Below are 26,795 nucleotides of genomic sequence, written 5' to 3' on the forward strand. Positions count from 1 at the left end.
CGGAGCCGGAGGGCCAGCCACACGCAGAGAACTTGCCGGCCGGCCGCTCGGCTTTCGCCGCCGCCCAAGTTGCGCTACGCAAACTTTTCCAGCCGCCCTCCCCCCGCCCCCACCCCTCCGGAGCCGGGCTCGGTCGCACCTGAGGCATCGGCGTTCGCGGCGGCAGATGCACTCGGCCCGCGGGTCTGGGTGTCGGCGGCAGCCGCGGGCGCCGCGGCCAGGGGCCCCTCAGGAGCATCATCCTGCCCGGGCGCGGGCTGCCGCGCGACTCAGCCGGCCATCGTCAGCCGCTGGCAGCAGTCGCTCTCGCGGCGCGCAGCCCGCCCCGCGCCTCCCACCGGCCCCCGCCTCCCAGCGCCGGGGCCGCGCCGCCGGGCGGGGGGCGGGCTAAGGGGAGGGTGTGTCCCGCTTCCCGCGGCTCTCGAACGCGCCCCGGCGCCGCGCGGGGCAGTTTTCTGTCCTCCGACCGAAAAAAAAAAAAAAGAAAGAAAAGAAAAAGGGGAGGGGCGCTAGTGAACCGCCCTCCCCCAGCTTAGATTTGGAGGGGGCACAGCGCCAACGCTTGGCCGGCTCATCTTTTTACCCGCGGAAGACCCTTGTGGATTGAACGAGAGCAGGCGATCACACCCTTGGGAGCTGTTGCTTTCAATGCTCGCTGTTAATTCTGAGTACTTAGCTTCTCGATTCCCGCCCACTGGGCAAGGAGGCGCGGGGGTGAGGGGAAGAGAGCGTCAGGGATCTGGAGAGAGGCAGGGTCCCTTTGGAAGTTAATCTCAAAGACTGAGTGGGAAAGGGGGAGAGAAGCAGGTCGCCTAGGTTCCGGCTCGCACTTGGCTCCAAGGGTTGTGCCAAGGACTGTGATGGCCAATGAGCTCCAATTAGAGGGTCAGCTCAAGGCCTACTTCTGCTGGATGTTTGCTGTTCTCTAGATGGTGGCCCACCTGCAGCTCTTTGGGACCGGCTCTCCCACAGAATTGGCTACTCTTTGCAATCACGTTTTTAAATTTTTTTTTTCAACGTTTATTTATTTTTGGGACAGAGAGAGACAGAGCATGAACAGGGGAGGGGCAGAGAGAGAGGGAGACACAGAATCAGAAACAGGCTCCAGGCTCTGAGCCATCAGCCCAGAGCCTGACGCGGGGCTCGAACTCACGGACCGCGAGATCGTGACCTGGCTGAAGTCGGACCCTTAACGGACTGCGCCACCCAGGCGCCCCGCAATCACGTTTTTAAGAGAAAGAACTAAGGAACTGGAACGTAGTGTTCCCAGCAAGTGGGAAATGTAATATTTTGTCTTGGAGACTTTGTTTAAAAAAACAAACAGCATTTCAGAGCAACCGAATCCAAGCTGAGAGCTTGGATTACTTACTTACAATACAGCTCCTAGATAAAATACAGGATGCCCAGTTAAATTTGAATTTCAAATACACAACACAGTATTTAAGTATGTCCCAAATATTGCATGGCTCGAACTCTTTAAAGAAAAATGGAATATTTGGGATATACTTAGGTTAAATTATTTGTTGTTTATCTGTAATTCAAATTTAACTGGGCATCCTGTGTCATAAGTTGCTAAGTCTGCAAAAGGCTTGAAGTAATGAATAAAAACTGCCAAACAATGCAACAAGTGGCAAATCTGTCCTAATAATGATCTTTCTTCATTGAAAAAAGATGGAAATTTCTATGATAGCAAAAGCTTTGCCACCATTAAAATCTAATTCATATGTGTTAACTAGCATCTGTGTTTCAAAATACAATTGCCCTGGATAGTGACACATGAAACGTTAAGTCCACGTGGGAAGGTAATTTACCTGAGTTCTTTCCTCAAGGTCCAAACAGGGGTGGGGGAGTTAATTTTGGCTATTGTGAATACTACTTCAATGAACATGTGAGTGCAGATATCTTTTTTGTGACACTGATTTCATTTCCTTCAAATACATACCCAATAGTGGGATTTGCTGGGTCCATGGTAGTTCTATTTTTAATTTTTTCAACACCCTCCATTGCATTTTCTATAATAGCTGTACCAGTTTACATTCCTGCCAATAGTGAGCAAGGATTCCCTTTTTTTCTAATAGCCAAGATATGGAAACAACCTAAGTGTCTATGGAGAGTTGAATGAATAAAGAAGATGTGACATATAATTATGTATCTATTATATATGCTCTATTACATATTATATATCTATTGTATACTGTTAATAAATATATAATGTAATATTATTCATCTGTAAAGAAGGAAATTCTGCCATTTGTACCATTATGGATGAATCTGGAGGACGTTATGCTAAGTGAAACAAGTCAGACAAAGACAAATACTATATATGTGGAATGTAAAAGAGTCATTCTCACTTATATGTGGAATGTAAAAGAGTCATTCTCATAGAATCAGAGAATAGAACAGGGGTTACCAGGGGCTGGGAGATGGGGAAAATAGGGAGCTATTGGTCAAAGAGTACAAACTTTCAGTTGTAAAATAAATTCTGGGGACCTAATGCACAGCATGATGACCATAGTTAATCATACTACATTGTATGCTTGAAATTTACTAAGAGAGTAGATCTAACTTACCACATCAAAAAAAGTAACTATGTGAGGGGACAGATGTGTTAATTAACTTGATTGTGATAATCATTCACAAATGCATACATATATCAAGCCATCGCATTATACACTTTAAATATATACACTTTTTATTTGTCAATTATATCTCAACACAGCTGGGGGAAAAAGAAGAAAAAGGAAGAAAAGAGTTTAATTAGGGAGAAAATGGAGAAGAGGAGGAGAAAATGTCTATTTTGGAGCACAGACTCTGCCTGTACATATCATTGTAATACTTTTTTCCCAATAGTATTCTGGCTACATTCCCCTTAATTAAATTTTCTTTTTTTTTTTTTATTTTTTTTAACGTTTTTATTTATTTTTGAGACAGAGAGAGACAGAGAGAGACAGAGCATGAGCAGGGGAGGGGCAGAGAGAGAGGGAGACACAGAATCTGAAGCAGGCTCCAGGCTCTGAGCTGTCAGCACAGAGCCCAATGCGGGGCTCGAACTCACAGACTGCGAGATCATGACCTGAGCCGAAGTCGGACGCTCAACCGACTGAGCCACCCAGGCACCCCTAAATTTTCTTTTTTTTTTTTAAGTTTATTTATTTATTATGAAAGAGAGAGCATGCACTGGGGAGGGGCAGAGAGAGAGGGACAGAGAGAGAATCCCAAGCTAACAGCACAGAGCCCAACGTGGGGCTCGATCCCACAAACCCTTGAGATCATGAACTGAACGGAAATCAAAAGTTGGACACTCAACCAACTAAGCCACCCAGGCACCCCTCCCTTTAATTAAATTTTCATAGCACAACAATTTTGTCATGCTTTCTACAGAGATAATAGAAAAGATAACTGTCTTTTCTCTAGCATGTTGATGTGTTTTATACCACTGATAGCTTAGAAAAGTGTCTTTAAGGGTTACAACTCACTATTGGTAATGTGTTAATTCTTAGGAATGTTCTTAAATTTGGGGAAACTTCCCTCAAGTGTTTTTCGTGTATGAGCTGTAATAATTCATTGGAAGAATATTCCACAGAGCAGTTTCTGGGTTCCTTCATTTCAAGTGTCATCTTTCGCTAGCCACAAACTTCTGGTAACTTGGCACAACAGGACACATTCATACAGCAAGCAGTACAGTCTTTGGTTCTGTGCTTTTGGGTCACAACACGGGGTAAGTTGGCCCAGTAGGTGACAGGAGCATTCTTGGAAGTCATTTCTACATGGGTGTGGCTAGCGATAATCTAGTAAACCTGGAAGTGACTGTAAGCCACACAAAAATATCCCACTAAATCCAAACTAAATGTATCTCCAACTTGACTTCCTTTTTGCTGGATCTGGAAAATGGCCATAATTACTCAGCCAACTGACACAAGAAAATGTGTGATAGAGAAGTGGTTGGGGAAAAAAGAGCGAGAGGTCTTTATTTCAGTTAAAATATCTCACTTTCGAGGCACCTGGGTGGCTCAGTCGGTTAAGCGTCCAACTTTGTTTCAGGTCATGATCTCACTGTTTGTGGGGCCAAGCCCCTACATCGGGTTTTGCACTGATTAGTCCCTGCTTGGGATTCTCTCTCTCTTCCTCTCTCTCTGCCCCTCCCTGACTCATGCTTTCTCTCTCTTTCAAAATAAAGAAAATAGGGGCGCCTGGGTGGCGCAGTCGGTTAAGCGTCCGACTTCAGCCAGGTCACGATCTCGCGGTCCGTGAGTTCGAGCCCCGCGTCGGGCTCTGGGCTGATGGCTCAGAGCCTGGAGCCTGTTTCCGATTCTGTGTCTCCCTCTCTCTCTGCCCCTCCCCCGCTCATGCTCTGTCTCTCTCTGTCCCAAAAATAAAATAAACGTTGAAAAAAAAAAATTTTTAAAAAAAAATAAAGAAAATAAAACTTAAAAAAAAAAAAAGTCTTACTTTTAGAAAAATTACAAAAACGTATCACCAAGTGAATACATTGCTAGAGACCCTCACTCCACTGCAAGTGTCTTGGAAGAGGCTTGTGCACGTAAAGATCCCTGAAACTTTAAAGTTTATTTTTATTTATTTTGAGGGAGAGAGAATGTACACATGTGCCCATGTGTGCTCAGGAACAGGGGAGGGGGAGAGAGAGAGAGAATCCCAGGCAGGCTCTGCACTATCAGCACGGAGCCTGATGTGGGGCCCAAACTGCGATATCGTGGCCCCAGCAGCGATCAAGAGTCAGACATTTAACCAACTGAGCCACCCAGGAGCCCCTGAAACTTTAAACTGAATCAACTTTGCTGGCACCCGAGTCCTCAATAAATGCTATTATTATAACTATAAACCATTCCATGGCACTCAGCGCCTGCCTATTTTGTAGCATTTATCACACTATGTATTTGCACTTACGTCTGGCTCTCCAGCTAGATTATAAATGCAGGAGCAGGTGCTTGGTTTTATTAATCTTTGTGTCAGAGTGCCTAGCACTGTACCTGCTTAAGAAACTCAGCCAACAATGAATGAATGAAAATTATGCTAATGGAAAGGAAGAGATATTGCAAGAACAACTTAAAACAGATGTGACTGAATAAAAGTCCAGGCACTATGGATGCAGGTAGACAGGAAAGCAATATGCAGAAATAGGAAGTACTTAGGTCAAGTGCTTCAAGGGAAGGAACAAAGACCTCAGAACTAAAGAGAAATGCAAGATTACAGGAAGGGTCTTAAAAATTGCCCTTGTTGGGGCGCCTGGGTGGCGCAGTCGGTTGAGCGTCCGACTTCAGCCAGGTCACGATCTCGCGGTCCGTGAGTTCGAGCCCCGCGTCAGGCTCTGGGCTGATGGCTCAGAGCCTGGAGCCTGTTTCCGATTCTGTGTCTCCCTCTCTCTCTGCCCCTCCCCCGTTCATGCTCTGTCTCTCTCTGTCCCAAAAATAAATAAACGTTGAAAAAAAAAAATTAAAAAAAAAAAAAAATTGCCCTTGTGATTCCATTTACGTAAGATGTCCAGAGGAAGCAAATCTATAGAGACAGGGAGTAAATTAGTAGTTGCCAAAGCCTGGCAGTGGAATTGGGAGTGACATGAATGAGCATGAGGAATCTTGTTGGGGTGATGAAATGTTCTAAGTTGGATTGTGGTAATTGTTCCCTAAATCTATAAATTTGCCAAAAATCATTTGTACACTTTAAATGAGTGACATTATGGCATGTAAATCATACTTCAATAAAGCTGTTTAGTTTTTTATGAAAAGGGAGATCATAGATTCCCATTTGAAAAGGCTGTAATAGTATGTAAGTAGCATAGATGAACTAGCTCCCATTAGGTAATTGTTCTCCCGAGATTCCCATACATTGTAGGGAAGTTTGTTGTGCACCAAAGAGATGTATGTGTGCTGAGCTGCTGTGTAGACAGAGCCTCCGCAATAAGCCCTTTCCATCGGCAGTGTCCAGAGGCTCTCTCCCAGCAGTGTCAGTTGCCAGGGGTGCCTGGGTGGAGTAACTTACTCCCCAGGTGACCAGAAATATATGGTTAGTCTCCCATCCAAGTACTAACCAGGCCCCACTCTGCTTAGCTTCTGAGATCAGATGAGATCGGGCGCGTTCAGGGTGGTATCGCCGTAGACCAGAAATACATGGTTAGTAAAAAGAAATGATGTTTGAAATAAATGGACATTTCTGGTCTGTGGAATAGTTTTCCAATTATTACAACTCATATATGGAAAACACTTGATGGAAGTTTCCCCAAATTTAAGAACAATCCTAAGAATTAATATAACATTACCAATGGTGAGTTGCGATGCTTAAAGACACTTTTTTTTTTTTTTAATTTTTTTTTTTTTTTCAGCATTTATTTATTTTTGGGACAGAGAGAGACAGAGCATGAACGGGGGAGGGGCAGAGAGAGAGGGAGACACAGAATCGGAAACAGGCTCCAGGCTCTGAGCCATCAGCCCAGAGCCCGACGCGGGGCTCGAACTCACGGACCGCGAGATCGTGACCTGGCTGAAGTCGGACGCTTAACCGACTGCGCCACCCAGGCGCCCCTTAAAGACACTTTTCTAAACTATCAGTGACATAAAACAGATCAACATGCTAGAGAAAAAAGTTATCTTTTCTATTCTCTCTATAGGAAGTATTACAAAATTGTGCTGTGAAAATTTAATTAACGGGAATGTAGCCAAAATACTGTTGGAAAAAAGTATTACAGTTGATGTGTAGGGACAAAAGATTTTTAAAAATATTTTCCTTTCAGGGGTTTGTGCTTTTAAAACAATTATTACTTATGACTTATTTACTCTATTCATTACCATGCCAAGTTTTATTCTTAACTTTTTATTATTTTTCTTAAAGAGAGTCTTCCAAATTATATAAGCTTTATTCTCCACAAAAGCTGGATGAGCCTCTGTGGGTCAAGTATAAGCACTTTATATTGTCTTGTCTAATCAATACAAAACCCTAATGGGTTAAGTGTTATTCGCTCCCTTTTACACATGAAAAAACTGAAACTTGTAGGTTAAGTAACTTATCTAAGGTTATACAGTCAGAATTCAAGTATGGAATTATACATCTATGACCCCAAGATTTTTAGACTCACAACCCCAAGATAATCTTGCCTATCTCTTTTGATATCACCTAACACTTGACCTTCCCATAACCACAGCTAGGATTAGGGTGAGGTGAATTGTTGATGAGCAGGGTCAAAGTCAGTCTTTATTTAAAATTTTGATATTCTGTTCATTATGGATTTTTTTCATTAATTTTGATTTTTTAAAAATATTACATTAAACAACCAACACCACAGAAATACACACAATTATAAGAGAATATTATGAAAAACTATATGCTAAAAATTGGACAACCTAGAAGAAATGGAAAAATTCCTGAAAGAGCAAGAAATAAAAAACTTAAATAGACCAATAACCCACAAAGAAATGGACTCAATAATCAAAAACTCGCAGGATGCCTGGGTGGCCCAGTCAACCGGTTAAGCGTCTGACTCTTGATTTCAGCTCAGGTCATGATCTCACACTTCCTGTGTTCGAGCCTGTTGGGCTCTATGCTGACAACACAAAGCCTGTTTGGGATTCTCTATCTCCCTCTCCTTCTGCCCCTCCTTCACTCACTCTCTCTTAAAAATAAATAAATAAACATTAAAAAAGCCTCCTAACAAAAGTCCAGGACCAAATGCCTTCACCAGCGAATTCTACCATTTATTTAATTTCTTAAATGTTTCTCTGTTTATTTTGAGAGAGAGGAGAGAGAGAGAGAGAGAGAGAGAGAGAGAGAGAGAGAGAGAGAATCCCAAGCAGGCTCCATGCTCAGCATGGAGCCCCACACGGAGCTTGATCCCACAAACTGTGAGATCATGACCTGAGCTGAGCTGAAATCAAGAGCTGGACACTTAATGGACTGAGGCACCCAGGTGCCCCAAATTCCACCAAATATTTAAAGTTAAAACCTATTCTTCTCAACTACTCCAAAAAAAATGAAATAGGAAGGAAAACTTCCAAATTCATTCTATGAGACCAGCATGAACCCTGACACCAAGACCAGATAAAGACACCACTAAAAAAGATACTACAGGTCAATATCCCTAATGAACATAGATGCAAAAATTCTCAATAAAATGCTAACACACTGAATCCAACAATACATTTAAAAAATCATTCACGGGGCGCCTGGGTGGCTCTGTCGGTTAAGCAGCTGACTTCGGCTCAGGTCATGATCTCGTGGTCCATGAGTTCGAGCCCCGCATCGGGCTCTGTGTTGACAGCTCGGAGCCTGGAGCCTGCTACAGATTCTGTGTCTCCCTCTCTCTCTGACTCTCCTCCGTTCATGCTCTGTCTCGCTCTGTCTCTCTCTGTCTCAAAAATAAATAAACATTAAAAAATAAAAATAAAAAAAAATCATTCACCATCATCAAGTGGGATTTATTCCTGGGTTGCAAGTGTGGTTCAATATTTGCAAATCACTCAATTTGATACATCACACTAATCAAACAAAGGATAGGAACCATATGATCATTTCAATAGATGCAGAAAAAACATTTGGCAAAGCATCCATTCATGATAAAAACTCAACAAAGGCTTAGAAGGGCACATACCTCAACATAATACAGGCCAATGAAAAACCCACAGCTTGTATCATCCTCAGTGGGGAAAAACTGAGAGCTTTCCCTCTATAAGACAAGGATGTCCACTCGTACCACTTTTATTCAACATAGTACTGGAAGTCCTATCCACAGCAATCAGACAACAAAAAGAAAGGGCATCCAAATCAGCAAGAAAGAAGTAAAACTTTCACTATTTGCAGATGACAGGATTTCTATATATATAGAAAACTGGAAAGACTCCACCAAAAAACTGCTACAACTGATAAACGAATTCAGTAAAGTCACAGGATACAAAATCAGAGTACAGAAATCTGTTGCATTTCTATACACCAATGATGAAGCAGCAGAAAGAGAAATTAAGGAATCAATCCCATTTACAATTTGCACCAAAAACAATAAGACACCTAGGAATAAACCGAACCCAAGAGATGAAAGATCTGTACTCCGAAAACTATAAAGCACTGACAAAAGAAATTGAAGATGGTACAATGAAATGGAAAGATATTCCATGCTCAGGGGCTGGAAGAACAAATCTTTTAAAAATGTCATACCAGGGGCGCCTGGGTGGCGCAGTCGGTTGAGCGTCCGACTTCAGCCAGGTCACGATCTCGCGGTCTGTGAGTTTGAGCCCCGCGTCAGGCTCTGGGCTGATGGCTCAGAGCCTGGAGCCTGTTTCAGATCCTGTGTCTCCCTCTCTCTGCCCCTCCCCCATTCATGCTCTGTCTCTCTCTGTCCCAAAAATAAATAAACGTTGAAAAAAAAATTAAAAAAAAAAAAAATGTCATACCACCCAAAGCAATCCACACATTCAATGCAATCCCTATCAAAATAGCAACAGTGGTTTTTTTCACAGAGCTAGAACAAACAATTCTAAAATTTGTATGTTAATGCACATGACTCCAAATAGCCAAAGCAATCTTAAAAAAGAAAAGCAAAGCTGAAGGCATCACAATTCTGGACTTCAAGTTATATTACAAAGCTCTGGTAATCAAAACAGTATGGTACTGGCACAAAAATAGACACATAAATCAATGGAACAGAATAGAAAACCCAGAAATGAACCCACAATTATATGGTCAATTAATCTTTGACAATGGAGGAAATAATACCCAATGGGAAAAAGACTGTCTCTTTAACAACTGGTGTTGGGAAAACTGGACCACTTTCTTATTTTTTTCAACTTTTTAAAAAGTTTATTTTATTTATTTATTCATTTATTTATTTTTGAGAGAGAGAGAAAGTGGGGAAGGGGCAGAGAGAGAGGGAGACAGAGAATCCCAAGCAGGCTCTGGACTGTCAACACAGAGCCCAATGTGGAGCTCAAACACACAACCATGAGATCATGACCTAAACTGAAACCCAGAGTTGGACACTTAACCGATGGAGCCACCCAGGTGCCCCTGGACCACTTATACATACACGAAAATAAATGCAAAATGGATTAAAGATATACAATCTTTTTAAAATCCTAGAAGACAACACAGGTAGTAACTTCTTTGATATTGGCTATAGAAATTTCTTTCCAGATATATCTTCTGAGGCAAGGGAAACAAAAGCAAAAATAAACTGTTGAGACTACATCACAATAAAAAATGTTTCTTTCTACACAGCAAAGGAAATAATCAACAAACCTAAAAGGCAACCTATGGAATGGGAGAAGATATTTGCAAATGATTTATCTGCTAAAAGGTTAGTATCCAGAACTAACACTCAACAGCTAAAAAATGAATAATCCAATTAAAAAAGGGGCAGAAGACATGAATGACATTTTCCAAAGAAGACATCCAGATGGCCAACAGACATATAAAAAGATGCTCAACATCACTCATCATCAGGGGAAATGTTGATACACTACAATGAGATACCACCTCATACCTTTCAGAATGGCTAAAATAAAACACACAAGAAACAAGCGTGGAGGTTTCTCAAAAAGTTAAAAACAGAACTACCCTATGATCTTACCTAGAAATTGCACTACTACGTATTTATCCAAAGAATACAAAAATGCAGATTCAAAGGGATACATGCATTTGATGTTTATAGCAACATTATCTACAATTTATGGAAACATCCCAGGTATCCATTGACTGATGGATGGATAAAAATGCGGTATATATACAATGAATGTTATTCAGCCATCAAAAAGAATGAAATCTTGCCATTTGCAATGACGTGAATGAAGTTAGAGAGTATTATGGTAAATGAAGTAAGTCAGAGAAAGACAAATACCATATGATTTTACTCATACATGGAATTTAAGAAACAAAACAAATGAGCAAAGGGGGAAAGAAAAAAGAGAAAGGTGGGGCACCTGGGTGGCTCATTCAGTTAAGCATCCGACTTCTGCCAGGTAATGATCTCACAGTTCATGGGTTCGATGCCTGTATTGAGCTCTATGCTGACAGTCCAGAGCCTGGAGCCTGCTACAGATTCTGTGTCTCCCTCTCTCTCTGCCCTTCCCCCACTCACACTCTTGTCTCTGTCCCTCTCTCAAAAATAAACATTTAAAAAAAATTCTTAAAAAGAAGAGAGAAAGGCAAGTCAAGAAACAAACTCTTAATTATAAAAAAAAAAAGAAATGATGGTTACCAGAGATGAATAGGTGATGGGGATTAAGGAGTGCACTTGTCATAATGAGCATCAGATGATGCATGTAACTGTTGAATCCCTATATTGTACACCTAAAACTAATACAACACTGTATGTTAACTTAAAAAATTACATTAGGGGCACCTGGGTGGTTCAGTTGGTTAAGTGTTTGGCTCATGACTTCAACTCAGATTATGATCTCACGGTGCTGACAATGCAGAGCCTACTTGGGATTCTCTCTCCGTCTCTCTCTGCCCCTCTGCTGCTCTTGTGCTCTCTTTCTCTCTCTCTCTCAAAATAAATAAATTAAAAAATTACATTTACATATTATCTTAATGATTGAGGCTTTAGTGCCCCTTTAAAAGTTTGAGCCCTTGTTTTAGCCCTGTGTTATATTTTTAATTAGGACTTCAACATTTAGGTTTGTACATTAACTTATAATAAAACTAGTCCATAGATTTTATCCACTGACTCATACACAAACTGCTCTTGAAGACACTACTCACTTATGTCCTCAAACCACCTTCCATTTGCAGAACTCAATTTTTTACAGGTAAGCCAAACAATAATGATATTGGATTATTTAGGGTTAGTAGTGCTTGTCTGCCACTGGCAAAGAGTCTAGCCTCAGTTAAGGTGCTTAAAGGAAAGTTTATTTACAAAAACTTTATATTTTTTGTCACCTGGTCTTATAAAATCATCTGAATTGAACAACCTCTCATAGGTCCTCTGCAGATGCCAGCAATACTGGATTGTAGGATGGACAGGCAGGGTGGTTGAGGGCTCGATCCCCTCAGATACCTTACTTGGAGGCACCCCCTGATTAAATTCTAGAGAAGGATATTCCTTTACCCTATTCTGCCTCCAGGCTGTAGGCCTTCATTTTTATTTATTTATTTGTTTATTCATTCATTCATTCATTCATTCATCGTATGTGTTGGTGCACACTCGTTGGGTAGAGGTGATGGAGGGGGGGCGGGGGGGGGGGACAGGGACAGAGGGAGATGGGGAGAGGGAATCTTAAGCAGGCTCCACGCTGGCCCTGGGCTCGACCTGACAACAGTGAGATCACGACATGAACTGAAATCAAGCGTCAGGCGCTTAAGGGATTGAGCCACCCCAAAGCCCCTAAGGCCTTCATTTTTAACAATTAGAGTCAGAAAGGACTTTGTACCCAAATTAGAATATTTATTTTCAAACGCTTATGGATGACTCACAATATAATGATCATATATCAGGCCTCAAAGGAATTCTCGAAAAATTTTTTAAACCTGATAACAAAAAGCTATGTTTATGAAGTTAGAAATTAACAAAAAGACAAAGCATCACTACCATTGGAATTTATTTTTATATTAAATACAACTTATTGTCAAATTGGTTTCCATACGACACCCAATGCTCATCCCAGGTGCCCTCCTCAATGCCCATCCCACTGGAATTTAAATGACACAAATAGTCATGGATTAAATAGAAAATAAGTGGAAATTGGGAACTATTTTAAAAGTGACTAGAAATGAAAGACTTAATATTAAAACTTCACTACTCAGGAAATTACATGGTCTTAAATGAATTTATCAGAAAACAGAAAAGTTTGAAAATAAACTAAGCTTACCATCCAAGAAGCTAGAAAAACAGCAGCAAAAATAAACCCAACAGAAATAGTAGAAAGGAACTGATAAAGGTAGAAGCAGAGAATGAATCAAACTTCCTCTACGGTTATTCTGAAGCAACGTCTCCCCATAATAATTTTTTTTAAATTTTTTAACGTTTTTTTATTCTTATTTTTGAGACAGAGAGAGACAGAGCATGAACGGGGGAGGGTCAGAGAGAGAGGGAGACACAGAATCGGAAGCAGGTTCCAGGCTCTGAGCTGTCAGCACAGAGCCTGACGCAGGGCTCGAACTCACGGACCGTGAGAACATGACCTGAGCTGAAGTCAGCTGCTTAACCGACTGAGCCACCCAGGCGCCCCAAGACTTTTTTTTTTTTGTATGTTTGTTTTTTTTTAATTTATATATATATTTAAAAAAAATTTTTTTTTCAACGTTTATTTATTTTTGGGACAGAGAGAGACAGAGCATGAACGGGGGAGGGGCAGAGAGGGAGACACAGAATCGGAAACAGGCTCCAGGCTCCGAGCCATCAGCCCAGAGCCTGACGCGGGGCTCGAACTCCCGGACCGCGAGATCGTGACCTGGCTGAAGTCGGACGCCCAACCGACTGCGCCACCCAGGCGCCCCTGTATGTTTGTTTTTTTAAGACACCAAGACAGGCAACCCTGAAACAAGAATGATCAAGAAAAAAGAAGAAATACATAAACGTAATAGAAAGGATGAAAAAAGCTAATTGAGAAAAGAAAAAAGCTAACCCTCAATTAATAGTTGCTTATACCAATAAGCAAACTATAAAGACTATAAAGACCATACTTGGCTCAACAAAGAGAACCTGAATAGATCAATGGTCATAGATTCAAACAGTGGTTAATGATCTACCTGGAAAAATGTCCTAGGCCCATGGACCAGTTCAATCAAAACCTCAAGAATAGATAATACCTACCTTATACACCAAAATCTATCTAAATTGTTCCAAAGCATCACAACAGATGGGAAGCTATTGAACTCATTTAATAAAACTAGCATAATGCTGATCAAAATTAAACAACTGAATACTATAAAAGCAAACTGCAGACTAACAGTTCAAACCCATTATTGTTCAAGGGTCAACTGTATCTACTATGTCTGGGAGTTACACAAGACTTGGCATATTTGTACCATATAATTCTCAAAAAATTCTTAGCACAGAATGATCTCTAATAGGGATACTAAGTTTAGGGACTTGCCCCAGGTCACATAAATACCAGAGACACTAGAATTCAAATTTTGTTCTGTGTGGCTCTCAAACCCTGTTTTTTTCTACTAGAGTTGGTCTAGTGTGATAGGACAGATCCAGGGCTAGAATTGAGTTCTTTTTCACTGTCAATTTTGTTTGACCATACCTCTCAGACCATTTTCCAATTTCTATTCAGCACAGTATAGAATGTTAGTTGGCATTCGCTACCTAGCGGGAGACAGACACCTTAATTTTTGAAGAGTTTGGGTCATCAGTGACCCCCTCCTTTTTTTTTTAAACTGAATTTCTGTAATATCCCATTGACTTTGAGAATTCAACATAAAAATATTAAGAAGCATTCTGAAAAACCCTGTAGGTCCCAGATATAGTCCTATCTGCCCCACTGTATAGCAGGAAATTAATTCCTTTTCACAGTCAGAATCAGTTCCCTTCTGGCTGTTGGTATACAAAGCCAACTTGCAATTCAGTGGGAACATTATTGTGTCCCCCAGTAGAAGCATGTCGCTTTTGGGAACTAAGAACCCAAATTCTGTGAATAGGTTAAGAGCGAAAGCTCTTAGTTCCAATCTTGATTCTTAGAACCGTGTGTTCTGGCTATGGGAGAAAAACTTTGGTTGCAGACTTACAACATATACTACATCTTGTGAAATAGTACACCAGCAGTCACTTTAACTGAGTCTTTGCTAGGACATTCCACTTTTCTATCAGGACTGCTGTCTTTTGAGTTGACAGGTTGTGGTAAGACCAGCGAATTCTCATTGCCATTACTTCTTTTGCCATGGGATGGGTTATGTGATCAGAAGCAATGTTGTGGAGGTCCCATGGTAATGATGAAGGCATTCTGTAAGCCCATAAATGGTGGTGTTGGCAGAAAAACTGCAGGCAGGACAGGCAAAGTCATACCCAGATTACATGTCTACTCCATTGGTGACAAATTGCTCCATGACAGAAAGGTCCAGTGTAATCAACCTGCTAGTGGGTAGCTGCCTTGTTTCCCAAGGAATGATGCCACATTGAGAAATCAAAGTAGGTCTCGGCTGAGAACAGGTTAGGAATATAGTAGTTGGTAGCCATTTCAGCCTTGGTGAGGGGACATCGATATTGTTTAGCCCATGCATAGCTTCTATTCTCACAGATACAGCAACTTCGTACACAAGCCACTGAGCCAAATGCTGGGGTGGCTAAGGAAAAAGGCTGACCTTCACAGATGGTCACTTTGGCCACCTGACTGAGGTGGACGATTTTTGCTGCAGACGCCCTTTGTTGTACATTCATTTAGAATAGATACTATCTCACTGTGTCCATTTTATGAAATCCATCCATATACCTGTGTCTCCAAACCTCTTTGTCATTAACTTCCAATCTTGTTCCTTCCAAGTCCCCTATCATTTAAGTAGCCATCAGCAACTGCCTGGGAGGCCGTACAGGCCTTCTTAGTCTGGACACTTGTACAGTTTGTGTTCTGTCCATAAAGAGGATTTCCATTCACCACTACACTAATACTATAGCAGTCCCGTTGGTGCTGGGTTCTCATGTTTTCTTCCTTAGTTAACTGGTTACAGGGAAATACCTCACGAGGCCATAGATGGGAAGGGACGCGAAGGCCGAAGGAGCAGCTGCCCTCATCATCTAAGCCACCTGCTCACGCAACTTACCTCAGGCCCAGCTGGGCCCAGTATCTTATACACTATTTCCATTTAACAGTAGACCACAGTTGGGCCTGCTTAGTCTTACTGGCCGGTTCACACCGGTCAGCTCACATCACAAGAGCACTTGATATCTTGTAGTGGACAGTCCAGTAGCAGTCTAGGAGATGTTCTCAAAAACAAAGAAGTTTTGTTTTGTTTTGTTTTTTTTGCAGAAGATATGGGTGCTCTAACACCCTCGAGAGGTCTGTAAATCTCCACTGAGACTGCATACGGCATTCATATTTGCCACAGACACTCCAGCTGGATCTGCCAGGTCAGTGAAGCCTGAGCGCCAGAGCGGTTTGCACTGCGGCCTGACTTGGGGCGGAGCTGGCTCTTGCTCTGACCGCACTGCAGACGGGCAGCCTGATACGTTACCTGCTGGACAGTTGGGAGCAGCACACAGAACTGTGGGATGGGTAGCTTCTAAGATCCAAACAAACACAAGCATCGTACATAGTACTGTGGAAGGTGACACAAGAAACGGCAAATCGTCTTTCCTTTTGGAGGGAGTCTTGCAACAAACTCCAGACCTCGGACCCTGCAGAAACTTCCGACATGGTGCACTCCTGAGTTTTCATGGGGCTTGTACTCACCTTCTGGCACTATCCCCATTCTCTCCCTCAGACTTTCCTTCAATTTCTACCTAGAGCTGTATACTAAGTTTCTTCTTTTATCCCAAAGAGACTGTTTCTTTACTTTTGTTTCCAGGTTTTCATTTCATCTCTAAGTTAGAATTATTCAAAATTGATTAAACATTTACTGAATGTCTCTGAAGGGCCAGGCATGGCGGGGGTGGGGGTGGGCACAAAGACAACACGCTGTCTTAGTCTGAGGGAGAACATAGTTCCTCTATTTAAGGGAGAGTGTCAATTACAACACAGTACGACAGGGGCTATGACATAGATAGCACAAGGTAGCATGGAAATACACAGGAGGGGCTTCTAAGCTAGGTGGGGGAGTGGTCAGGGAAGGCTGCCAGGCAGTAGCCATCTTGAGGCTGAGTTCCAAAAGATGAGCGGGGCTCAGTGAGTAAAGCCAGGATGGAGCTTTACTCTTTTCTAAGTAAGAGGCTTCCTTTTTCTAAGTAAGGGGAGCAGCACACGCAAAGCCTGGATATGAACAAAGGGCAGCTCCTATAATGTACAGTCGTTCTTTTCCTTTCACGGTTATCCTTCTGGTTCCCACCCATTCTCCATTACAATTTTGTCCCCATTCCTTCTCCAACTATGACCCAAAGGTTGCCTTGAGTTCTACAAAGACAATGTAGCTTCACTACATTTTGGGGGGAAACACCCTTCAGATCCCTTATTGTTTGGGGACACAGAACTCTGGATCCTAGCTATTAAAGAACTCTTCTTTCAGCTTTGACCCTTCTTGCTTTAACAACTCAATCCTCCATTTCTATTAATCTTGACTCTGCAAATAACTACTTATCAGTTTCTATAATTAATTATTTAGCTAATTAATAGCAGATAGTCTAGAGGCACACTATCTTGCATTCTAGTAAAATTACTCAGCTTTCAATGTGAAGCATATGTTAATAGGCATTTCTTATTGTTACTATGTAGGTCACAAGATGTAAGCCCCAAAGGATCAAGATTTGAAAGAAACTGGAATATGGAAAAAAGAAATTCCACAAAAAATGAAACCGACTTTCCAAACTAGTATAGTGTGTTACAATTTTCCCAAGGGTCTTTGTGAAATGACTCCATTGTAAGAAAGGCTAATCAGTTTTCCAGTCACTAAACTGAATGTGTTTGTTGTGTTGCCTGTTCTAGGAAAGGGGCTCAGGGATATGTGAGGCAGGATAAATACTAAAACACCCCAGATACAATTGTACCATAAAGTTAACGTTCTATGTAATAAAGAATTGAGAACTGCATATTATTCATTCCTAAAGAAAAGAATAAGCTTAAACACATGTTTAATATTATAAAGCCACAGGCTATTAATTTCAAAAGACTTTGAAATTCTTAGTAATTACACTGAACTTACCTTAATTCTATTTACAAATTACTTAAACTAGCGCAGTTTATTTTTTATTTTTAAATTAAAAAAAATTTAACGTTTATTTATTTTTGAGAGAGAGAGACAAAATGCAAACAGAGGAGGGGCAGAGAGAGAGGGAGACACAGAATCTGAAGCAGGCTCCAGGCTCTTAGCTGTCAGCACAGAGCCCAATGCGGGGCTTGAACCCCTGAACTATGAGATCACAACCTGAGCCGAAGTCAGATGCTCAACCGACTGAGCCACCAGCACAGATTAGTTATCAATAAACTGTTACAAGCTAGATAGATGTGTAAATTACACATATTTCTGTTTTAGCAATGAGAGTATGTATAATTATTTTACATCTATCGTACCAAAAAAAATATATTTAAAATGTAGTTATAGAAAAGTAGAAAATTGTAGTGGAAAAATAAGCATATATACATCACTACACACTAATCAAATCTATCAACAACAACCTAAATGGCTACCAACAGGTACCTGAAAAGCAAAAATAGCAAAAACCATGAACATCTCCCAACAGTGATGACATACTCGTAAGGAAATGCCTGAGTCCTGCCGGAGGGTAGTTTCTGTCAGTTGTCTGACAGACTCTGTGCACTTTGGGGAGTTTTTGAAAAATTATGAACTTTGCATGGGAACCAGGTTTATTAGGAGAATAGAAGTAGAGTCTCAAGTAAATTATTAAAAAAAATTTTTTTTAAGTTTATTTTTGAGAGAGAGAGAGAGAGAGAGAGAGAGAGAGTGAGCGAGCACGCACCCAGGTGGGGGAAGGGCAGAGAGAGAGAGGGAGACACAGAATCTGAAGCAGGCTCCAGGCCCTGAGCTGTGTCAGCACAGAGCCCGATGCGGGGATCGAACCCATGAACCGGGAGATCATGGCCTGAGCTGAAGTTGGATGCTTAACCGAGCCACTCAGGTGCCCCAAGTAAATTATAATAACACCAGTTTATGATTGTTAATTCACAAATGAGTGAATACGAATTTTAGCAATCTTTAACTCAGTGGGTTACTAGTAAGTAATACTTTTGGTCTCCAAATTGAAATGAAAATTTATAGAAGTATGCATTGTTTACTAAGGGCAACTGAAGAAATGGCTTTCATTTTTGGATTAGCTTGTGACCAATCAGAAGGCAATGCATCAATAGCCTGTGTCCCCTAGCTGCGCTAGCTTCCCCCCTCAAGCCATATACACGGACACTTCCTGCCCACGTGTTTTATGTGCCATGCCTCACAGGTATTGTAAGAAGGCAGACGGGAAGAGACACAATTTTCTGATTGACACAGATTCTATCTCTGAATTCAGAGATTAAAAAAATGAGTGAATCATAAAATATTTACCTACCACTTTTATTTCTCAGGAGGTATCTGTTTCATATGCCAAAGCTTAAGTGCTTTTTTTCCACTTAAAGTCTTCTTTCACTTATCAGTGATTCCACCTAGATAATATCTGCAGTGTTGTTTTCAGCTTTGTGAGGGTTTTTTTTAGGGGGGGGGAGGGGCTTTGAAAGTATTTTTAATGTCTTTAAAAGTTACTTTAAATTCTAAAAAAAGTTAGTTTGCATAAAGTACTTATGGTTTTCTTAGTATTACATGTTGCTAATATGTGCAGATTATAGCCTCGCATGTTGACCACAACAGATTAATATCCACAAATAGCTTCCAAATATTTTTTTGCAATACAAGTTAATGTATAAAAAATATAATTTTTTCCACTGATTTGTGAACTATACTCGATTTGTTCTATAGAAGTATTCCTTCAAAGTAGCATGAAAACAGCAGCTCTATAAATCAAATTGTATGTTCCTATTCAGCAGTGGTTCTAGCAGGGGATTAGGAAGTTTCTCACATTACCCGGGATACTCTTTTAAAAAAAATACATCTCTCTGGTCAACCCCTTACCAGATGGTGAATATGATTTGAAGCAGAAGAGATGTATATCAAAAAAGGTCTCCCAGGAAATTCTCTTTCCGTTCCCACTACACACGCTAAGAACCTCTGACTTAATGACAGCTTCAATTAATTAAAAAGGGGCTCACAGAATTCCTAGTAAGCACGTCTGTCCCTCTTGTCAGTCCCTGCTTCACAAAACAAGTGGCCAGAGACTCGTCCCCCCTGGAGGCAAGGAGATTCTCCATCTCACATGAGGATTAACTCATCATGTTTACATTCCATTTGATGTCAGTCCCTACACATTCTAACGAACCTGGCTGTCTTCTGAGGGCACAACTTCCTTTGCAAACCTTTCAAGAGGTGTCTGTTTTTTATCTCAAACCCTAGGTAGGCACTCCTCAGCTCCTCATTGTGGACATCCAGATTATCCTTTCTCCTTGCCTCCCCCAGGTCCTCTGAGCTCATGCCATCACACCACAGCATATTCCCTGCTCCCTTTTTTACAGTCCCCATCTCTCTATGACTATTTCTTGTCATTTTCCTTGGAAATTTTAATAGTCGAATAAATGATCCATCTAAAAACCTTGGGTTCTAAGTTCTGACCTCTTCACCTCCTGTGATCTTTTCCACCACCCCAATCATCCGCTCCCACAGACAGACCCTAGATCTTGTCATCACCAAAATCTAAACTTCCCCAAATCTCAATTTCAAGCATTCCATATCCTATCACTTCCTATGTTTCCAGCTCATTCCATCTGGTGTCCATACTCTTTTTAAAAATTTTTAGATGTTTATTTATTTTTGAGAGAGACAGAGACGGAGCGAGAGCGGGGGAGGTGCAGAGAGGGAGACACAGAATCTGAAGCAGGCTCCAGGCTCCGAGCTGACAGCACACAACCTGATGAAGGGCTCGAATCCATGACCTGAGCTGAAGTCACTCAACCGAGTGAGCCACCCAGGTGCCTCATGTGCACCTTTCCTTTAAATGAATCTCTCCCTTGCATGCGTCCTCAATTCCCTTGCTCCTCTGTTCCTCCTCATACCAATCCTGCTTAAGTCCAACCCTCCACGAAGCAGCTGGATGTGGCCAGAGGCAAGAGGCACTGCTGAGCTCAATGGTTCCACTTTATGTTCAAGACTCACACCGCAAGGTCCTAAGTGCTGCTTGACAATCCTACTACGTGCCACTGGTCAATTTAACCTCTCACTCCCCTAAGCGACTATTTCTTGAAGCCTCTCCTACTTTCCCCGTTTCTCAGCTGGTAACTCTGCTGCTTATTTTACAGAGAAAACAAGTGCAATCCAAAGGTACTTTCCATATTCACTTACCGCTTGGTTGGCTCTTCCAGACACCTGTGTGGGTTTAGGTCTCTGCTCAGCTGTCATTTTCCAGAAGGGCCTTCCCTAGTTACTACCAAAAATAGCATTCTTGATTCCCTTATCCAGCTTTATTTTGTTTTGTAGCATTCATTACACCTGACATATAAATACATTGTCTTTTTCTCAGTCCTCCACACCATTACCCTAGCCTGTAAGCTCTTTGAAAGTGGGGATTTTGTTTGTTTTATGCCTGGAACAAAGTCTGACAAGTATTAAGTGCTTAAAATTACCTCCTGAATGAGTAACAAAATATCCAAATGATTTTTTCTTTCTCAAAGTAGAAACAAGATAGTTTTTGTTATAAAATTACAATATTTAGTTGCCCTTAGAATACTGTAGTTTTTCCCAAAGTTCAGTAAGATTCACCCTTGCTGGAGGCATCATGGTACAGAGACAAGTACAGTCTTGGGGGTGAGGTTGGGATGGGAGTAGGTGGTGGGAGGGGAGAACATTTGGTTTTTACTATTAGCTCTGTCATTAATTAGTGAAGTCATTTAGAGTGAGTCATTTAACTTCTCATTTGCATCAAGGAATGTGAGAAGAATACGTTTATTTTTATCTAAAGAAAATAGAGCCACCAAATACATAACCAGTAAAAATCACCCACTAAACACACCAAGTTCCTTCTTCCTTCTGAAGTTAATTGATGGGACTTTTATAGTTATAAAATTCCATTCAATGATCTAATAGATCATTAATAGTTTTTATAGTAAATAACCTGTTAGTAAATGAGAGATTTTTTTCATTAGAATAAAATGACTCTCAAAATTCAAGATGGGTAATCTTAACAAATAGGATAGTCACTATGTCATGAAAATTTTCTTGCTATGAATGTATAGGAAAAAAATGCCTAATTTAACTGAGAAAGACAAATTAAGTTATTCCTAGTCAATACTTGTATGTATTTTGAAAGTAACATTAGCTTTTAGAATACAAACAGAATAAGTACTTGGTAATGTCCACAAAGTAATAAAAACGTATTGATTCACAGATATTACTAAATTCAAGTAGTAAATTCAACATATCCTATATGTAAAAGTAACACCAACAACCCTCCCCACACACAAAAAGACACCAAATATTGTCAAGCAAAATATTTTTAATTAGTAGGCTGATCATAAATAAATCCACATAAAAGATTTAACAGAATTACAAAGAGTTTTGTATTTCTTTTGTGGACTCAATTCATCATATGCATTAGTCAACCTCATTCTCTAACTGTGACAAAAGAGTTGTCATCCAACGATGCAGCACAGTTTAAGCAATTCATATTTTGTAGTTACATTTTTACATTTTCTTTACAAATGTAACATTTATGTACATTATATATATTTTTCTATAGTTCATGTACTGAAATGCTATTGTTTTTACAGGGAAAATATTGAATTCATTTAATGAATACAAATCATTCCTTGTTAAAAAGTAATTCATATAAACAAGTAACACGGTACCACTGCCTTTTGGCATCTCTTGTCAGAGTTTCAAGTCCAGAAATGTTATATTAAGTATAGGAAAAAGGGATTTACCTAACTTGACATTAGGACATACCATTCCACATAGCTACATAAATTTGCCAGCTTGCAATGAACAGGGCACTGTACTGCTGCACTACTGAAAATGTGTAGAAACCAACTCAAAATATACTTGGTGAAACAGCATCGTCATGACCACTAATTCAGGCTGAAGAAAATCTGTCAAGTTCTTTCTTCCCCTTTACCTTCTGCCAAAGCCTCGGGGTGCTATGCTACGCACTGTGTCTTGTGACAACAAATGCCTTCATTTCAAACAGCCTGTGTGCTTCTCTGACAGAGTACGCTTTACTCAGGCTACGGATCTTTTGCTTCTTACTCAATTTTATTTCACTTCACTTACAAATCTGCTGCTGAATGTGAAGCAAAAATTCATAGTAAGAGAATGCAGCTTCTGTTCGGTCTTCAATCAAATGTTGAAAAAATTCTGTTTTGGCAGGACTCTCATCTCTGAAAAAGAAAAAAGGGTATTTATCTAGAGATGCACATTATTAAAAAGAATAATTATACATTAAAAAAAATTAATACATGGGGACTTTAGGAAAATGGAACGTAAGGGATATTTATCAATTAACAGCATTCTTCTACTAGAATACATTTTCATAATATTATTTAAAGTCTGCTTTGCAGACAAGCAATTTCACACAGATTGCACAGGATATGGCAATTTCATAATTGAGTTACAGAAGTACTTACTTTACCACATGAAGAATTGGGCTTAATGGTCTGTTGTCTCTAAGCCAAGTGATAAAGGATCTCGCTCTTTCTGATGAAAGTGTATCTAGCTCTGGAAGATGTGTCTGGTAAAAGCAACATAGTTAGGAAATTATTTCCCTTTCTCACACACTTCAGCAATATTAGAGCTAAATCATGATTCGTTCCCCCTACCACCAACCACCAGTACTCTATCCTCAGCCATAAAGCAGCAACCAAATGAGTGAAATTGAAATTATTCACAAACCTGTTTATATTCTTTTGGATAAGATAATAACACATGTTTGATGATAAGTATATGTCACTGGTATTTTACCTGCATATTATATTTTTTCTAAGTCGATAAAACATAAACCATGATTAATATGCCACTGGTATTGTGTTGCACTTTTATGTTTCATCTAAAGGAAACATGCATTTGAAGGGGGCTATTGCTGATTTCCAAATTTGCTCAACAGTTGTATGTTACATCCTCCTTTTTTTTTTTTTTTTTAAATGTTTTTATTTATTTTTGAGACAGAGAGAGACAGAGCATGAGCAGGGTAGGGGCAGAGAGAGAGGGAGACACAGAATCCGAAGCAGGCTCCAGGCTCTGAGCTGTCAGCACAGGGCCTGACGCGGGGCTCAAACTCACAGACTGTGAGATCGTGACCTGAGCTGAAGTCAGACACTCAATCGACTGAGGCACCCAGGTGCCCCTGTTACATCCTCTTCTAATAACAGTCATCCTCAGAGAACTGTATGTTTCCTTTAGTCCTTAAAATTTAAGGGCAAGGGGACATCCAGATGGCCAACAAGACACACGAAAAGAGTTCATCATCACCATCAGGGAAATGCAAATTAAAACTACAATGAGAACACCTGTCAGAATGGCTAAAATAAACAACACAAGAAACAACAGGTGTTGGCAAGGATGCCAACCCTCCTGTACTGTTGGTGGGAATGCAAACTGGTGCACTCTCTATGGAGAACAGTGTGGTGGTTCCTCATAGAGTTAAAAATAGAACTACCCTATGGTCTAGTAGTGACACTACCCATTTACTCAAAGAGTACAAAAACACTAATTTAAAGGGATACAAGCATTCCTATGTTTATAACAGCATTATTCACAATAGCCAAGATATTGAAGCAGCCCAAGTATTCATTGACTGAATGGATAAAGTGGTGTTTACATATATATATATATAATTCAGCCATAAAAAAGAATGAAATCTCACCATCTGCAACAACATGGATGGAGCTAGAGTATAAACTAAGTGAAATAAGCCAGTCAGAAAAAGACAAATACTGTTAAGACTTCACTCATATGTGGAATTTAAGAAACAAAATAAACAATGTAAGGGAAAAAAAAAAGAGAGAGAGACCAACCAAGAAACAGACTCTTAACTCTAGAGAACTGATGATTACCAGAAGGGAGGTGGGGTTGGGTTAAATAGGTGATGGGGATTAGGGAGGGCACTTGTCATGATGACACCGAGTGATGTGTGGAAGTGTTAAATCACTAATGCTGTACACTTGAAACTAATATAACACACTGTATGTTAACTAACAGGAATTAAAACTTAAAAGAAAATTTAAGGACAAGGGATTCTAAAGAACAGTGTATGCATATTTAAAACTATGTGCGAGATTATTTTTAAAAGACCTAAAAAGTCTATTCTTATATGTTTTCATAAGTATATTTTATAAATTTAATAAATATATTTATATATGTAAGTTATATATATGTTATATGATGAAGTTTTTTCCAAAGCCAAATTAATAGTAAACTAAATAACTCAAAGTATAGACTAAAAATTTAAATAGAAAATATTTAAATAGAAAACTTTATTTACTGTTATTGTTTTTAACTATGATTGAAGCTGAACATTGTTTCACATGGCTACTACTAGATTTTCCCTCCTATAAATTGCCTATTCAAATCTTTTGCCCATTTTTCCTTTCCTTTTTTTCTGAGGGGACTGGGGTGTCTTTTTCTTAAAGATTTGTAAGAAAACTTTTAATACTGGAGAAATTAGCCCTTTTTCTGTCCTGAGTTAGAGATAACCTTCTGATTTTATTGTTTGTCTTTATTTATTTTACCACATGGAAATGTTTTTTTTAATGCTCTCAGATTTATTAATCTTTTCCATCACGGACTTACAAAGGCCCTACCCATTTTAATACAATAAAGATTATTTTTCTAGTATTTTTTTCTTTAAATGCAATCTTTACCACCTTCTATTTGTCATGAATTACATCCATTTCTATTTTGTCCCCCTGATATATTTATTGTGCCACTATCACAGTGCTTAAATAACTACAGCTTTGGAAGAAAGTTTACTATTTTATTTAGAACTTATTTTCTAGGAGTGCCTGAGTGGCTCAGTAGGTTAAGTGTCCGACTCTTGATTTCGGCTCAGGTCATGACCTTGTGGTTTGTGAGTTTGAGCCCCACGTCAGGCTCAGAGCGGACAGTGCAGAGCCTGCTTGGGGTTCTCTCTCTCCTCTGCTCCTCCCCTGCCTGTTCTGTCTCTCAAAATGAATAAACAAACAACAACAACAACAACAACAACAACTTATTCTTCATATGCTTTTCCCTCTGCTGACATTATTCCCTCTTCTTAAACTTTTCCTTATTACCTTCATTTGTTGAGTTTTAGAAACGAACTCTGGAATTAATGTGTCAAAATAAAATCAGTCAATCAATCAAACAATACCAGAATGTGATAAAATTACGTTGACTTTAAAGTAAGCCTTTTCATTAATAAAATAGAGAACTATTTTCAGAATCATATTTCTTTGGTATGGGTTAATATACATCCAGAAAAGGCCCACTGAAAAAAATTATGTTTATTATCAGCAAAAAAAACTTAGAAGTTAAAGTTGTTGGAAAACAATTTGGCAGTTCCTCAAAAAATCAGACATAGGGTTTATCATATGACCCAGCAATTTTATTCCTAGGTATGCACAAGAGAACTGAAAACATATGTTTACACACACACTTGTACATAAATTGTTCACAGTAGCACTATTCACAGTAACTCCAAAAGGAAAACAACCCTAATGTCCATGAATGAATGACTGGATTTAAAAATGTAGCATAACTACACAATTATTATTTAGTCATAAAAAAAGAATGAAGTACTTGTGCTTCCTTCCGCAGCACATAAACTAAAAAAAAGAATGAAGTAGTACTCATATGTGCTACAATGGGGATGAACTTTGAAAATACTATGAGAAATGAAAAGAGATGAAACACAGAAGGCCACATCTTATGTGATTCCATTTAAATGTAATGTCCAGAACAGGCAAATCTGCAGAGACAGAATGTAGATTGGGGTTGCTAGGGCAAAGCAGGAGGGGAGAATTTGGAATATAGGTTTCCTTTTGGGGTGATGGGAATGCTCTGAAATTAAGGTGCTGGTGACTGTTGTACAACACTGTAAATATACTAAAAGCTAATGAGTTGACTTTATGATAATTAAAATGGTGAATTGTATGTGAATTTGATCTCACTGAACATTTTAAATAAACAAGCAGGGGCGCCTGGGT

At 39.9% G+C, this 26,795-nt stretch overlaps 2 protein-coding genes across 5 annotated transcripts in view; both read right to left on the reverse strand.

Annotated features, from left to right (window-relative positions):
• The window catches only part of MCUB (mitochondrial calcium uniporter dominant negative subunit beta), a 91,336-nt gene extending 90,964 nt beyond the window's left edge, over positions 1-372 (reverse strand). The window contains 1 exon segment of the mRNA XM_045470605.1: positions 140-372. Coding sequence (XP_045326561.1) covers positions 140-241 — 102 coding nt within the window. The 5' untranslated portion in view covers positions 242-372.
• A 21,727-nt stretch (positions 373-22,099) lies between these two features.
• The window catches only part of SEC24B (SEC24 homolog B, COPII coat complex component), a 101,263-nt gene continuing 96,567 nt past the window's right edge, over positions 22,100-26,795 (reverse strand). For all 4 annotated transcript variants that reach the window (XM_045470644.1, XM_045470636.1, XM_045470627.1 and 1 more), the window contains 2 exons: positions 23,244-23,347; positions 22,100-22,997 (listed from right to left, as the gene is read on the reverse strand). In XM_045470644.1, coding sequence (XP_045326600.1) covers positions 22,883-22,997; positions 23,244-23,347 — 219 coding nt within the window. In that variant the 3' untranslated portion in view covers positions 22,100-22,882. The remainder of the gene's footprint in view (positions 22,998-23,243; positions 23,348-26,795) is intronic.

The sequence above is a fragment of the Leopardus geoffroyi genome, chromosome B1 (genome assembly GCF_018350155.1).
Source record: "Leopardus geoffroyi isolate Oge1 chromosome B1, O.geoffroyi_Oge1_pat1.0, whole genome shotgun sequence".
NCBI lineage: Eukaryota > Metazoa > Chordata > Mammalia > Carnivora > Felidae > Leopardus > Leopardus geoffroyi.